This window comes from Pimephales promelas, chromosome 6 (assembly GCF_988280905.1).
Source record: "Pimephales promelas chromosome 6, fPimPro1.hap1.1, whole genome shotgun sequence".
Taxonomy (NCBI): Eukaryota; Metazoa; Chordata; class Actinopteri; order Cypriniformes; family Leuciscidae; genus Pimephales; species Pimephales promelas.
The window spans coordinates 13,564,867-13,581,751 of NC_142774.1; the positions used below are offsets into that span (position 1 = coordinate 13,564,867).

The window sequence follows — 16,885 nt, forward strand, 5'->3', positions numbered from 1 at the left end:
TTTTTGCTGCTTCAAATAGTTTTCTTTGGCAGCACTGCATTTGATTTCATAAAATATTCCCCTCTGTTTCTACACTGCGGTTACTCAACTTTTATACAGTATGAAGTGAAGGGGAAAATCACTCTATCAGGGATTTCTGTTATCTTCTTAGACTTATTTTAACTTTGTTACTAACTTTGCAGACAGTTGTTGACTTTGACTGTCATTTGTTGGGAAAGACATTAGAGAACTATGCTAATTTTGTAAAGGTCAAACTCCAAATGCCCATAAGACTCTTTTGACTTCACTAAAATTTGTTATCTCTATTTGACCTTGTGAAAGTCATCATGTGACTCCTTGAGAATGACTGAGAATATAAATATTTCATTAACACACTCACCACAATTTTTTTGCCCAAAAGTCTTATCACTCTGATGCCCTGTCAAACTTGTTTCCTCTGAGTCATGTTTAAAAGAAGAGAACATTCCCAGAAATTGTCAGAGACTGTCATCCTTAATGCAAATAGACATTTCACCCACAGTCCTCTAAATACTTCTTATGCTGGCTGAGAACAAAATTATTATACTGAGCTCTTAATAATTACTTTTGAAATAAAAAAAATATACAAAAGAAATAAGCATGACGGTACAAGATGTAAAAGATCCAGTTTGAGATGAGGAATAACTATGGGAACTGTCTTATAAACGCATCAGAACTAGTAAGGCCTGCTTGATTATATTCGTAAGAAAACAGATTAAATCTCAATATACGTTAACTGAGAGAAATGGCCCACTGTATATGACCAGTGAAGCTTGAAAAGTCAGTTTGGACAAATCTGTCTGTTAGACAGATTACAGATTATCTTTTGTGAAAGCCTGAGGCGTCATTCCTTCACACACAGTGTGATCTATGTGAATGTTATATAAACGTTTAGGCAAAACTGAGAAACTACATTTTAAAGTTTTTCGAAGTTGGGAGATAGGCTATCGGTCTTTGTCAAACATCTCCTTGCACCCATTATCGGTCATAACAAGAAGTAAACAAAGGTGGGAGTCAGTGGTCTCACTTGTTGCCTTGATATGATATTCAAAGCAAATTATATCTGAAAATTCCATACACATCTCATGTAGTCGTGAAGGATGTGATAAAATCTGTTTAGTACATTTAGTACTCAATTCATTTACTCAGTCTGTACCAAGAAACACAATTTGTTTGTGACTTCGCAATTTGTTTGTAGCAGGATAGGCAGTATTTATACAGCCGGTCAGGCTGACGGAGATGTGCTCAGTAATTGCTTTGTTTAGTGAAGCGGGAGCCATGTTAATCCTCATTCAGAGTTTAATGTAAACTTCTCGAGAAGACTTATTTCCATACGAATGCAAGCAGGCTAGAGGTGGAAGGTCTCTTTTTCTCTTTTTTAGCCCTCCCCATTCTCTCACTCTTTAGCATCTCTCGAATGCCAGTGTGTGTGTGTGTGTGTATATCTGTGTGTGAGTGGGATTTTATGTGTAAAAGATCATCTTTAAGAGGTCACTTCACTGGTCCCTCACTTTGAAAACCTTCTCAGTAAGGGTAATTTGCTAGGCAAATATCAATCATGAGCCGAGGGTCAAATGCCTCTAGCGCCCGTGACACTCTAACCAGTTGTTTGCACCCTTTTTATGAAGTGCTATCCAGTCATCTAAACATTTCCTAACATGACTATGAGAACATTTCATCTACGTTTTCTTTTTATTCTAGAACTGGATGTTTTGACCATACAATTACATTACGTGTATGTTGTTGAAGGCATGAGATGACTTACTCTCTCAACATACCCCACAGGGAAACTACGGTGACAGGTGTCTTGGCCGATTTACTATTTCATCTCTCAAAGCAAGTGTTGATTATTACATCCTAAGTAATTTTATGTAATTTTACAGTTTTAAATTCTACGTAAACTTTGAAACTCTGTCAGTATTTCCATTCAAAATATCATGCTGGTTCTAACTATATAAAGTAATATTGTGAAACATTATTACAAATTGAAACTTCAGTTTTATGTTAAAATGTTCAAGGGCACAATTTTTCAGCATCAGTGTTCTAGTCTTCAGTGTTACATGATTCTTTAGAAATCGTTCTAATATGCTGATTTTGTGCTGAAGAAACATTTTACAGCAATGTAAAATTCTTTATGGTTACTTTTAATCAATTTATAACATATTATATTAACATTATACATGTAGATAATATGAGAACTAACATGGTTTCTACTGTGGGTAATTGTTTCTTATTTAAGGCTGCACTGCCACACACACAAGACCACACATGCGCTTGCATGACCATTTTCCTTATGTGTTGGTTAATTAATTGTCTCAGCTGTCAACTGCGAAACAAAGGTGCTTTAAAACCAATCCTTATCTCAGTCATAGCACGTTTCCCTTCTTAATTACTGAAACACAGGCCCTCCATTTGGTTTTAATTAGATGGGTTGTTTTTGACGTTGAAATATCTGCTCAAAAATAGTCCTTCATTATTTATATACATATGTGAAGATTTTGATTTTTCAATAATTTTATTCTTTACATTAAACACAAAATTCAGTGATATTGTATTTTCCTATCTGTAGGCCTTCAATAATGTAATTTATCACAAACAAACCACTGAGGATGCCAAGGAATGCTGGAGAGTGCAAGATTAGGCATACCCCCCTGTGACCATCTTATCCTCATCGATCTACCCTACTCAACACAGCCGTTCTTTGAAACGTAAGGGACACCGCAAATTCCAGCATTAACAGGGTCCAGCGCTTCCCAAAGCAGCAGGTCCCGTCACAGGACTCCCACACCCATTGTTTCCCAGTTCCGGGAGGAGAGAAATTCCCAGTGTGGGAACAAGCTGTGCACACATGAGCAGACAAGCAAAAGTGTTACAGTGCTGGGTCACTGTGCCATGATGAGGACCCTCATAAATTCCTATGGTGGAGCCTTCCTTTTTAGGCCACAGACTGAGTGCTCATAGTTGGTGGCAATGAAGTCCGTGGACCCGTATTTGGACCAGGTGTAATACCAAACTGTGCTAAAAGTGCTTCTTAAGGCAACCACTACAGCTACGAATTACAATGAAAATTAAGATAAAGTTTTGTGGCTTTTATTTCATCCATGTTAAATTAATCAGTTTAATGTGCATTCAAAAATTACTGGGAAAAAAAAAACAGAAAAATGTCAGACAAAACCCTCAGATCAGCTGTAATTGATAAAAATCAGTAATTTATTACAATGAATGCATTATATAAATCACACGCAAAACTGCTATAAACGGAGTTATGGAGCACAAAGTGGAGAGTTTAAATAAGGACAGATTATTTGGTATGTGTGGGCTGGATGAAGGAAAAATGGAGAAGGATGTAAATGGTCATGTAAAACAAAAGCATGGAAATTATAGTCAGCTTCTAAAACCATTTTTGAGACTAAACCTATGTCAAAAGTCCCACTGCGGACTTCAAAATAAGATTATATCAGTTGTGGATAAACATTTAAGCAGCTCCAGACGCCTGGCTGACGACATTATATAACTTCTCCCATGAAGTAATCTTTTTAGTAACGTCAAGGCAAAAATAACTCATGTTAATCCTTATAAAACTACTCTGAACTTTGACCTTTTAGAATTAGACCAGTCAAAGCAGTCAGGGAAGCAGAATGAGACTGTTCCTAAGCAAAGAGAAGTCAAATAAGTTGGCAAAGTTGCTGGCCACTGCCAAATACTATTTGACTGACAAGCTTCAAATTTGCTTCAAATTTGTGATAAGTTCTGCAAGTAATTTGCATTGATTTGGAAATAGGCTACTTCTTCTGCCTATGGAATTGTTTGACTTTAACAACAACCACAAGAACTATATTTGTATTGTCACCATATACAATCATTTATCGTTATACTTTTTATTTAATAGAAAACAAAAGCAGAACTTTTATCTCAATTGCCCTGGAAAGCATTTGGCCAGCAATTTAAAAGTGAATTGTCAGGTGTTTTCACATTGAAGTATTCAATAGTGTCATGGATAATTAGATTATCATTCACAAATCCTCAGCCCCTGAGCCTATTCAAACTAGACCTTTAGTCTTAACACTGAATGCATTTGACAGTGCATGTTTAGCCTGCTACTTAAAGTAGTATTTGAGAAGATCACAAAATTAAATGCAACCATTTGACAGCGGTGAATGGAACACAATGATTCAAGTGGGACTTGCATTCCTCAGCATTAGAAGAGCACTCGGTGAACTTGAGGACTAAGACCCCCTGTGGATAAAACCCCTCCAAGAAAATTACTGAGTAGGGTGAATTTAGGTAAATTGTTCCACTTTTTGACAGTCATCCCATTTACCCAGCCCCAATCAAGGTGTTATTATAACTAAATGTTATTATTATACTTGGGGAGGTTACTTTATTATTTTTAATAACATTTTTACACTTTTTTAAATTGAGCATGCTGAGGAACAAAACACTTTTTATTGTCAGTGGTAGGTATATAGCCTACTAAATTTGTATAGCTACTCCATTAAAACATTTTAATTCGGGGTTTTGTCTTAATATAGCCTATAGCTAATAGTAAGCAGTCACACTACTTTTATGATGGGCTACTTTTGGATGTTTTTCGTCTTGCTGTAATAGTCGGCCTATATAAGAAGCCAGACTTGCATATTCTTCAAAAAAAAAAAAAAATGAGATGAATCGGTAAGTAAAAACAGTTTTCATGTTGGAACGAACCACTGCCCTTTCACGTTACTCAAAAAAAAACGGCAAATGCATGGTTCATTCAGCGCGCTCGTGCGTGAATAGCCCACAGTGACTTTGACGTGCTGTAGTGGACACCTGAGAAAAGCGCGCGTGCCATGACTGATATTCCTCTCTTGATGTCTCGGAATGTGTCTAACAGCGACCGAAGAGGCAGTCTGGGGGGAAACGGAGAGGGGGAGGAGAAGGAGTCAAAGTAACAGCGTGAAATTGCATAAAACATGCCATAGAGCGCTGAGCGCACTTCCACACTGATCTCTCTCCGCACGGAGTGGATGTTCACATGCGCTTGTGAAGGGACGAGCTCAAAGTGCATTCCATGGACCAGTGTCAAAGTGTCTTCTTAAAATGTTGGACGTATACATGGGTATTATTTTAGTTTAAGGACAGAATTTTCTAGAAACCTGCTGCTGGAACCTGCAAAAGAGGAACTTTCAACAGACTCTGCTCAGACTTCAGAGATTTTTATTTATTTTTTTTTCTAAAATGCTCTTATTTGGAATTTCTGTCTACTGTCTCTCATTGTTTTACGCAAACCTTGCTTTGGAGTCAAGTCACGATTACTATGATTATGACCAAGATCAAGGAGATGCCATGGTAAGCACTAAAGATCCTTTTCAAATTTTGAATGTGGAGAAATTAGTTTGATGCATCATTTATTATTAGTTATGATTTGTTGTCCTAAATCCCGGATGAAGTTATTTTCAAACGTAGTTGTACTACTGCTTGCGAGCTTTGAGATGCAACATATCAAGAGCCAACATCACTAGCACTGGTGACTGTGCTTGTACTTAGCCCAGATTAGCTTTAGTTTACAATCCTAAATCATTTATTAGGGGCTTCTTGCATAAACACTTGAATGGAACTTAAATGAAATCCAAAAATCTATTTATATCTCCTAAGCTTGGACAGATCATTAAAAGCTATTTTTACCATTTAGGGGGATGTGACATTTAAACAACATTTGACCTTACTGTTCTCTGTTTATTTATTTGTGTTTTTGTTTTTATTTATTACAATATAAATTCAAAAAATTAATAAAAGCACCCAGTTCCTCTGGAATATTTACCATTTTCATGTAGCCTATTTATCATAGGACATCATTTTAAGACTAACTTCATTCACACATCTATGGTTTATAATAGAAATAATTTGAGAGCACAGTTATATTGCCACGAGAAGTGGAAGCAGGTGACATTGGGTCAGCAAATTAAGAAGTAGTCTTGCTATCTCTCATTCTTCTGTCTCCCCACTGAGAAAAAAAGAAGAGAGAAAGTGTTTCTTTGATCATGTGTATGATGATAAATATACTCAATGGGTGCAATTAATTTCATTATATCTTCTTACCTCAGGAGTTCCTATGTGACCTGTCTGAAAACAAGAGATTAATTATTTGGCTCACACACATTATTAAGACACAACATTCTATCATTTTGTGTAGAGCAGCAGAAATTTTTTACTATGTGCAGTGTATAAATGATAGCTACCATATGCTATGCGCAACAATGTGGATATCTTGACAAGGTCTTGAAATGTGCGATTTGTAATGTGCAACATGGGCTATAAGGTACACTAATCACGAGTGCCTAAAATTAGACTTGCTTTGTTTTCACTGCTCTCTCTCACTCTCTCTCTTATTCTCCTTTGGGTCGCTGTGAAATTCGATGGTTATTAAGATTAATTTAGCTGGAATTCACAGAGAGAAGCAAAAGCCAATCGTAAGTACAACAGCAACAACATAAAAAGCTGCTGAATTTCTAATGGTTTATTTTCAGTCCACTTGGGGGATATTTGTCTTGCACTTATGCCACGAAATTGAATAATTGTTCCATAATTGCACATGTGGCTGTACGCTAAATGAATGTATGGGATGGTTGAATCAATAATTCATTGGGCATCAGTCAGCGCTCGGCAAATATACTGACCTTATTTCTCTCCCTTGGACTTTTCTGTCATAGCCATCTCTCATATGTTTGGCAAAGCTGTCCTGTAAATCATGAGTAATTGATCGTAAAGCATGCGGATTCTATATGTAAAGAGAGTTATTGTCTAGAAAGACTATCTTTCTGAAGGGTCACCTGGGAAATGTGGGTGCTTGGTGAGTACACGTGAGTTGCTGGGACCCCCTGATTTGTAGTCTTAAAGGCTCAGCTGCAGTCTTGACCTCATTCATTGGGACTGACGAATAGTTGTGTCATGTGGCTTTACAAAAACTCCATCATTTTAACTGGGATGTTGACTGCTTTGGGAACGTCTATTTTCTATAATTAGCCGCTACACTGCAAGTCTCTTGAGACTCTCTGGTTTAAGTAAGCATTATATTTCAATTTCAGTCACTATGAGTGTGTCTCATGGCTAGTAATCAATGTCCGAGAACAAACCGCCCATGATAAAGGACCTTCAGCTAGTAGTAAAAGAGCCCCCCCCCTCCCCTCTCTTTTAAACCATGCTTGTTTATTTATGCTCTTTAGTGATAACCAAGGGATTCCCCAGGGATGTCTTCTCCAGTGTGAGTGTGTGGTACATATGTACTTCCCAGGTTGGAAAGTTAGCACAGGTGGAACAGATTACTCACTTCTGCCTCTTGTCTTCACCTCTAATAGCCAATCCACCTGCCAGATCGGCTCATCCTTTAACTTCAGATTTAGCACAACCACCTTTCAACACTTTAACAACTTTAGAGGAGCTTTTGTGTGTGTGTGTGTGTGTGTGTGTGTTGGGGGAGGGTGAGTCAGACGTGATGACATAAGCAAGAAGACTTCACGTCTTTGGGGAGGTCAGCAATTCAACCATTCTTTGAATTAGGCAACTTCTGCAAATGGGCTGTTTCAGTTGTTACTTCTAAGAACTTAATTTAATAATTCTGCAATGATGTAGTAAAGGAATGACATGTTTGAAAGGCTTTAAAGTGTTATTTGGGGAAGTGTATCAAATGTTCATGAAGGAAAATGAACTATCAACTTTACGTGAGTTGTACTTCAACACCCTCGACACGGCACAGCGAGGATGAACACAATTTTTGAGGAGAGAGAGAGTGTGCGGCTTTCAATCACGCGCCGATGTGGATACTGGCATTCAAAATCACAGATTATTCTTTTTGGAAGTATGACCAACATAAGAATTTTCACCAGAAAATGTCATCTGAACTAGTAAGAAACATCCACTTTTGTTCTGGTTCTGACATTGCAGTAAATCACACTGATTAAATCTAACAAGAGCTTATAAGTTACAGCCCATTCTCACCCCCAAGGCGTCACTTAAATGACGCCTTGGGAAGCATTTGGACATGCTTCAATATCTGACGCTTTAGGCGCCCTTTAGCGTCAGTTAGATGACGCCCTAGGATCGCGTGTACCCTACCCCCACCCCACACCTAAACCTAACCGCGTCCTCTAACTGACGCTTTCCTTTAGCGTCAGTTAGATGACGCCGTAGGATCGCGTCATGTAAGTGACGCTAAAGGGCACCTAAAACGTCAAATATTGAAGCATGGTCAAAGGTGACGCCTTGGGGTGAGAATGCGTTGATAAGTTATCATATCACGCAAAACCGTGCAAATTATTTGTTCTCAAACTGTTAATGTTAACAACGTCAGCATTGCGTGACTACATTTAATGCCCTTCCGATATTATCCTTGTTTTTCGCATGGGTCCGGTTGCAGTTTTTTTTTTTTTTTCTGTAGCCACTCTGAAGTCCGAACAAAGTCATTTGCATTTCACAGCGGGTGAATCTGTTGTCACTGGTGATTTTCGTTTAAACCTTTCTGGACCCGCCATCAAATTTAAGTAAGTTTAATTATATCAAGTGGTGTGAGAAAAGACTATAAATCTCCCCCTCCAATGTTTTCTTTTGATTCCGGTTTACGTAATAGTTTTCATTAACGATAATCTCGGTATAGAGCCAAGCAAAAGTTTCTATCTTCAGTCAGTCAGCCAGTCACTCACATGGACAGACACAGGAGCAAAAAAAAAAAAAAAAAAAAAAAAAAAAAGGATATCTGTAAAAATCTCTCTCTATTTTGTAGTGATTGCTTTTTCATTTTGAGTAGCTGTAGCTGTCTCCTTCTTTTTGCGCTGTCTATAAACTGGCTGTGGATATCAGTCCCCTTCAGCAGAGGAATTCAGCCCTGACTGTGGCCCAGCAGTGTGCCTGAAGCAGCTGGGGGACTGAGATTTTCTGGGGGTTTTGGCACTTTTTTTAAGATCCAAGACCGCTTTTGCAATTTCCTCTGCAAGGAGAAGCACTGGAATGTGTTACAGCAGAAAAATCCAAATCACCAAAAATTATTAAACTTTTTTTTTCTTTTCTATTTTTACCTGCCTTCTTCTAGGAACCTTATTATAGCCAGTGTGTGGACCATTTTGGGAGTGTTAGTAAAAAAAGTATGGGGACTAGACCCTTGGTAGTAGACTAAGGCAGTATTTCCCTACTTTTTTTGTCTTATACTCACAGAGCCCCATCAGTAAGCCTTAAGTACTCCTTTATAGACAACATATCAGAAATGTTTCTTTTTACACATTATACAGAATATAATTTACCATTGTTGTGACCTTTACTGTGATTTGTTTGAGCTAAAAACATAGATAATGTAGGTTGCCATTCTTTTCCCTTTATCTCAGCTTGGCTGACTGTTCAATGTGCAATCATACAGAAACTTTCCCTATTAGACAAAACAGCATATTTATTCAAATTTAGATGTGAAATTTGACAAGAATAAAGTAATTAATACTATTTGAAATACCATAGAAGCAGGACATTTTAACAATCAAGTGAATATGCAATCATTTGTACAGATCTTAATGAGAAGTCATGACTTGCAGTGTAGCAAAGACTTAGAGATTAACAAAGACTTAGAGAATTACAAAGGGAAATGGAAATATTTCTAAACCCCGCCCGCTAGTGACCCGTTCATTTAGTCAGAGTGAGACAGCGAAAGGAACAGGTGCACATGTATTGGCTGAGGCCAGAATTATCTTATTTAAAGGGGTGGTTTACTGTTTTTTTTTTTTCTTTGCATGATTGTGTTTATGGTGTGCAATATAACATGTATTTGTGGTTTTCTTTTTAAAAAAGTCTTATTTTTCATAAATTTCACCTTTATTGTAAGCCGCTTTCTCTTCTGTCATTTGAACGACCGGTTGACTTCCTGAGTCTATGAAACCACTCCCTCAGAAACAGGCAGTGGGCTCAGATTGGTTAGTGTGGGCGGGTGTGTTGTGATTGGCTAAACTGTAGTGCACGTTGTCCGGAAAATTCACACCCATTACCTTTACGGGCGAAGTTGCATGTGTTGTTCCTGTCAAATGTACAGTAAATAATGGTGTCGATACTGCAGTATCAGTATGAGCCAGAATCAGACCCAGAAAGCGGCGATGAAGAGAGGCAAGCAGAACCTCACCACACACGGCTCTTACAAAACGTTTCTGAATGGTAATTTGCCTATATTTGTTTAACTTTATATTTGTCTTACACAAAATAGCATCGAACTAACTGGCTACTATATACACAAACAGTGTTAGCACTGGTTTACGTTCTTGATCAAATCGAAAAATAACACCATATACATTAAAAATACATTTACAACATCAGTACATATACAATATTCAGGTCCAAGATGTTTGTACGCGTTTGTCGTAGACACAAAATAGCATAACTAGTAGCCTAAAGCCAGCGCTTGCATTCGATAAAACTAAAACGTTACATCTGAAATTATACATGCAAATACATTTAAAATGATGAAGTCTTAGCCTACTTACAGGTTGTGGCCCAACAACTGCTGCCTCTGGTTTTAAAGTTGGAACTGCTTCATGTTTTAGTAACAGTTTCTTGTTGAATCAGACATTGAAGTCGTGGAGATTCTGGAAGCTGTTTTTCTTAAAATGCGCAGCACAGAGAGCTATGTCATTTTCAGGAACATAATCAAACATAAATTGTATCCATTGTTAACGAACAATGTCCACGGGAAGCCCGAACACAAAAGACCTGACAGCTGGATGAACATAACACACTTTCGACGAGCCACAGAAATATGGCCATACCCTTTTTTGCATATTCCGGAGGGAGGGTTGATGCAAATGTATGGGTTAGTGATGTATAAAACCTGTTGTAGTCCTATTGGAGTCATTTTTGTAGGCATTAAACCTCCTGATTTTTAAAAGACGATATCTCTGCTTACATTGAACTCATGCACCAACAGCAACATTACACACTATTTAAAATGAAAAAAAGTGAAATCGCAATCAACCACCCCTTTCAAAAAAAAAAAGTACAGTATTGTGTAACATAAACTGCTTGTTAATTGCTTATTTTCATCATGGTGTCAAGTGATAGAGGTATATTGTTCTGGAGACCTGGGCAGTGTCCAAAATCGCCCCCCTATACCCTCATTTATTATTCCCTACATTAGTTTACTAATATATTTCATTTGAGGTAGGTAGTGAATGAAAACTTGTGAGGAAATTCGGACAATGGTAATTTGATTGCTGTTTAATCATTATTTGAAACTTAGCAAACTGGCTGCTCTATTAGTAAAATGAAAAGATTAATCTTGTACAAACTTAAAGTCCCCGTGAACCGGAAGTTGCAAACGATTTTTCTCCAGTGCTGTGACGTATTTCCAAGTGAAACGGAATATTGAACAGAGGGCAGGGTTTTACTCTAGCGCTCCTCCTCTCCATCTCTCGCTCATAGCAAACTAACGGTTTGAGGGGAGTGGTTAAGCGTTTCCCCACCCAAACTGTGAAACCTACGTCATCAGAAAAAGAAACCGTTCCAGACCGGAAGTAACTTTTCAGATTTTGATTAAAGATTACTAAGGTAAAACATTTTTTAAATATATATTCACTTGCACGGATTAATTGTTCACCACAAGACTAGTAATATGCGCTAACAAAGTAAATAGGTTCAAATTTGATTTCACGGGGACTTTAATATATATAATGGTGGGGTGTACCCAGTAACAGGCTGAAGACTCAGAAGATGAATTCCAAACAACACTTTAATTATAACACTCAAGAATCAGGTAACAAGTAGGGAAACACATTAACACGACAGTGTAGGTATTACGGTGACTGGACAAGGAGTACAGGAGATGGAACAAGTCAAGTAGTGAACACAACGAAGATAATAACTAAACACAGCTGACAGACATGAACCATTAATGTCAGTAACCAAGGAGATGGATGAGTAGAGGAACTAAACAGAGAAACATGAGACAGATGAAAACTCACTGAATGTCCATGAACAAAACTAAACTGAACCTGACAGTATAAACCTTAATTAAACAATTTAATATTCAATTAAAAAGGAATTTGTACCTGAAAGATATGATGCTGCATGTAGCCGTATTGGACCAGTGGTTTGGAAAGTGAATGGATGATTCAGATGTGGGTGACATCTGGTCAGATGTAGGCATTAATTCGGTGTGCAACTCTCACAGTAGTAAGTTTTATTAACAAAGTTCGGGAGGAGCACGTTCATTTAATTAACACGAGTGGAGTGCATTCAGCAATTAATGATAAGAAGTATAGATTCAGGAATCTTACCTCACTCCATTGATAGTTTAGCAGCATTCCTCCACTGCTCCTTCTCCACACTTCCAGTCCTAAACACTTACATAGGGGAGAGTACTGTGGGTTCGGGCCAAACTCCGTGCTCGGATCCCTCCCCCATGACAGCATGCTAAATACGCATTAAATCTTATTCACTCTAAATTATGTACAAAGTAAGTGTGAACTTGTGATATATTAATTCTTTAGCCATTAAGCATACATCATTGTACATGTGTTATTGAGGTGCATTGTGGAATTGAATGAGTGCATGCGATAACATCCACTATGGTTTCGGGCACCACTACAAATGGCCATCCCCTTAAATAGTGCCCTTTAGTATTTAAGGGTATAGAGGGTGATTTCAGACACAGCCCATGAAACCAGCACTAAAAAGTCAAATGAATTAACTTAATGAGTGGACAAGTGTTATCAATCCTGGAATTAGAGTCAAGAGAGTCCTACTCTACAGATAATTCATGTAGCTTTATTATAATACATGAAGCAAATGTGTGGATTCCTTATTATTTTGACTTGTTTTGTGTGTCACACTTAGTATTGATAGGTTAATGTTTGTAGGATGTCTTCTTTGGTGCCTAAAGGTTTTTATATTTGAATATTAATGCATTTTATGAACAAAAAGAATAGGGAAAATTAAATTCTGTCATCATTTACTCAGACTCATGTAATTTCAAAAATATCTTATTTATTTTGTTGAACACAAAATAAGAATTTTTTTGCTAAATGCCGAAGCTGCTCTTTTCCATTCAGTGAAAGTAGTTTAGGAGCAGAAACAGTGTAGCAAGAAAAATGGCAGCTTGGAATTTCACATAATTAGCCTCTTATGTGTTTAACACAGAAAATAAAGTCATACAGGTTTGGAACAACATTAGGGTAAGTAAATGGTGATAGATTATTCATTTTTAGACAAACTAATCTTTTAAAGCTTTCTTAAGACTTGTGTAATCCACATGCTAAGACCTATGAATACTCGCTGAGTGGATGCAGCTTAAACCTTACTAATGTCACTCTTGACAGTTTCTGTCTTGCCATGATATTTGCTTGATATAATGCTTTTAGTATGGCAAAACAAGAACCCCTCCTGCCCCCACTTTATCTGTAGCTTTTTTAGGCAAGGCAAGGCAAGGCAAGGCAAGGCAAGTTTATTTATATAGCACATTTCATACACAGTGGCAATTCAAAGTGCTTTACATGGAAGAAAATAAAATAATCAAAAGAAATCAGAATAATTAAAACATAATTAAATCATAATAATAAAAATAAAATACAGTAAATAATTAAAACAATTTAGAATCAAAAATAAAATGAAGTACAGTAACAGTCGGACGAACTCAGTAAATGCAATCAATCTAAATAAAAACAGTTACGAGTAAAAATAAAATAAAGTAATACCCCAATCTGAGATGGAAGAGATTGAGCTGGTTTACGGTGCTACTAGGCCTCCAGCCAAGGGACATACTCTGCTGGGGTGGTGCTACACCAGTAATGCCCAAAAACATGTCTACAGGGAGTTTCATTGGGATTTCATGCAGAGCTCTATTATGTTTTGGAGAGCTCAAGATTTGGGTTACAGAACATTAGACCTAATATCCCTATGGTCTTATTGAGTAGTGGGCAACCCTCCAGGCTAATAGCTTTATTGCACCACAGAAACCTTAACCAAGTACACGTCAGAAGTGCACAGTAATTGCATCCTGACACACGCCTGCCTCTACACGTGAAACGGATCAGACCCAGAAAGCAAGTCTTTCTAAAAAAAACGACTCAGACAAATCTCTAGATTATGTCTTAAAGTCAACATAAAATCAAAATGGCACATTCCTGCTCTTATTATGCATGATTCACGACTTTCCATTTTGGCTAAGATTCAGAGCCAAATGAATCTAAAAACTGATATGAATAAAATAAAGAAAATAAAATTTTAGTGTTGTTGGCGTAGTTAGCAATGGTGCAAAACAAAGTGTAATAAAGTTATACAGCAAATTGGACTTGGAAAGCATTGTTTTTGAATGGACTGATTTAGACATAGGCCGTGCTCTCTGTTGTTAGTGCTCTATGTTGCTGCTCAGTCATATTAATGGATCCAACAGATACTAGGCTAAAGACTGGAAAAATGATTTCCATGCGGATGGTCTGGTCTCAAGAGCGCATGCAAATGTGCATTAGCCTGTGTACTGAATCCAGCGGTTGGTTTAGTTTCATACAAGAGGCTGTAATATAGAATTAATGCAGTCCTCCTACCTTTGGGAGCATCTCAATTGCTTTAGGAAAAAGTGACAGATTAGGTTTGTTTGTCTGAAATGTGGGAAGCCTGGATGTTGAAGAGGGTCTCAGTTACTCTTCAGACTTGTGGCCAGACTTATTCTCCAAGGAATTGGTTCTCCCCTAGGTCAAAGGCTCAAAGCTTGCAGTTAGTTCTAGGGTTTCTAGGAGATCATATGGGGGTTAATGATATTTCAGATCCTCTTACTCTCCTCCTGAGTGTTGGCAAACGTAGACCCAGACATGCCCCCACCAGACTTCAACGACATCATTCAAGTTCAGTGAGCACAGCACCATTCGCAAGCCTGCTCTCTGGAGTCCAATATTGAGGATGAAAGTATGCCTGGAACAGATGCAACATGTGTTCTTGTGCATATGCACAACTGCTATAATATCCATGATGGGGGCCATGTTTCACCTGAGTTCTGTGAGCATGTGTTATGCTCTGTGTCGAAGTCTGTAATACTCCCCAGTGACAGCATTTGTTTTCTGTTGTTTTTTTTTTTTTCCCATTGTGTTGAAAGTAGAATTTAGTACAATAATGGCTTTGACTTTGCATTTTATTTACCTGAAAATATAACCTATGTGTGAAGAAGCAATCTGGTTAAACACTGTTATGATTATATTCTATCGTACTGTCTGTTCCTCTCTTCACAATTGCATAACTGCCCATTATAGATAATAAACCACAATTGACTGCTTGAGAGGCCTTTGTAGAATTACAATTGCTAACTGTGTTTTCTTTCTGAATGGTTAGCTACTTAGTGTGTAAGAAAGTAGAAATCATGAAATTGTCAATTTTACTGCCGAACACATTTGAAATAATTGTATTTTGGCAAATACATCCATCAATTCTTGATTAAAAAATCGTGAACAAGCTATTTCTCTTTACCTAAGGACTATATGAAAATGTGAACTCATAAATTATGAAGTTGTGATGGCTGACCTTTTTTATTAAGCTTTAATATAGGATTATGGGGTGACTTTAATGGAAATTGAACTGTATAAACTTAATATTATGAAAACAAAATGCTTAATTTTTATGGCCTAAATATTAAGCATTTTGACTCAGACTAAAGGAATTCATTCGGTGAGGGTGCCTTCCAGAAACCTCATCCAAAATAGCTCCGGATGCTGGTATCGGCTTAGAGGATAAACTCTAACCTCATTGCCAAAAAATGATCTAGCTGTTTGTGTCATTGTGTCAGTTTTGAGGTTTGCTTCAGGAAACACTACATCATCAAGAGAATACGTGTTGCTTCAGTGTGTCTGAAATGAGCATTCAGTCTAATGATGCACATTTTATGGGCTAATTGCCATCAAACTGTTGACTCACATTTGAACTTTAAAATAATGGCAGTCATGATGGTGTCATTATAATTATTGGGAGCGTGTGTGGCATCCAATGATTTTGTTAAAGTGGGGATAGCATCCTGTCCCAAGTGTTAAACCCAGCTGCTTTCTATTGTGGTTAATTCAATGAGACATTCTTTCTAGCTTGGTGAAGGTGAAGTATTTTTACTGGCCACTGATGTTGTATGCATCTATCATCAGGTCATCATTTTATTGCATCCCATGAATCACTGCTTTTCGGGGCCAAATGCAATCTCGTATTGACGCCATTCTCCCTTCAACTTGATTAATCAGATGTACTATTTATTTTCTTTCATTAAAAATGTCAAACCTTTTTTGTTTAAAGGGAAAGTTCACCCTAAAATGGAAATTAAGTCATAATTTACTCAACCTGGTGTTGTTTAATGTAGCATGCTGTTCTTCATTTTTCAAACCACAGAAGGAGAAATCTTAAAAATGCCCCCCGAACCCCCCACTCGCACTGGTTCATATAATGGCAGTGAATTAGCGACCAGCATCAAACTTTTAGGAAAAGATGCAAACATATCACAGAATGGTCTCATGCCATATATTTCATGTATTATTTAATGAAAATCCTGATCTTGGCCTGATCTCTATTAGTGGCATTGTTCACTCCGACTCATCCAGTAAAAGTACAGTTTTGAGAAATCATAATTATTAATAAAAATAGCTGCAATTAGTTGTATGCAATTTGAATTTGATCTTTATATGAAATTAAATATGCATTTAGCATGATTTTTGATTTTGAGTCTGACTGGTAAATGTGAATGAAATATAATTTTGTACATTTATTATTTTTGTTATTATTCATTACAGTTTATTTTCTTTTGTGATATTAGAAATTAGAATAAAGCTATCCCTAATACTATGAATTAGATCACAAGAGTAAAACAATAAATGCATTTCTGGGTCATGGGCTCTCAGACTTCATG

The 16,885-nt window shown here is 37.3% G+C and overlaps 1 protein-coding gene across 3 annotated transcripts in view; it reads left to right on the forward strand.

Moving 5' to 3' along the window:
• Nucleotides 1-4,831: 4,831 nt before the first annotated feature.
• vegfc (vascular endothelial growth factor c) overlaps nt 4,832-16,885 on the forward strand; it is a 57,788-nt gene continuing 45,734 nt past the window's right edge. The window contains exon 1 of one of the 3 annotated variants that reach the window (XM_039690842.2): nt 4,832-5,346. In XM_039690842.2, the coding sequence (XP_039546776.1) occupies nt 5,236-5,346 (111 nt within the window). In that variant the 5' untranslated portion in view covers nt 4,832-5,235. The remainder of the gene's footprint in view (nt 5,347-16,885) is intronic. The other 2 variants (XM_039690852.2, XM_039690833.2) reach the window with 2 other exon arrangements.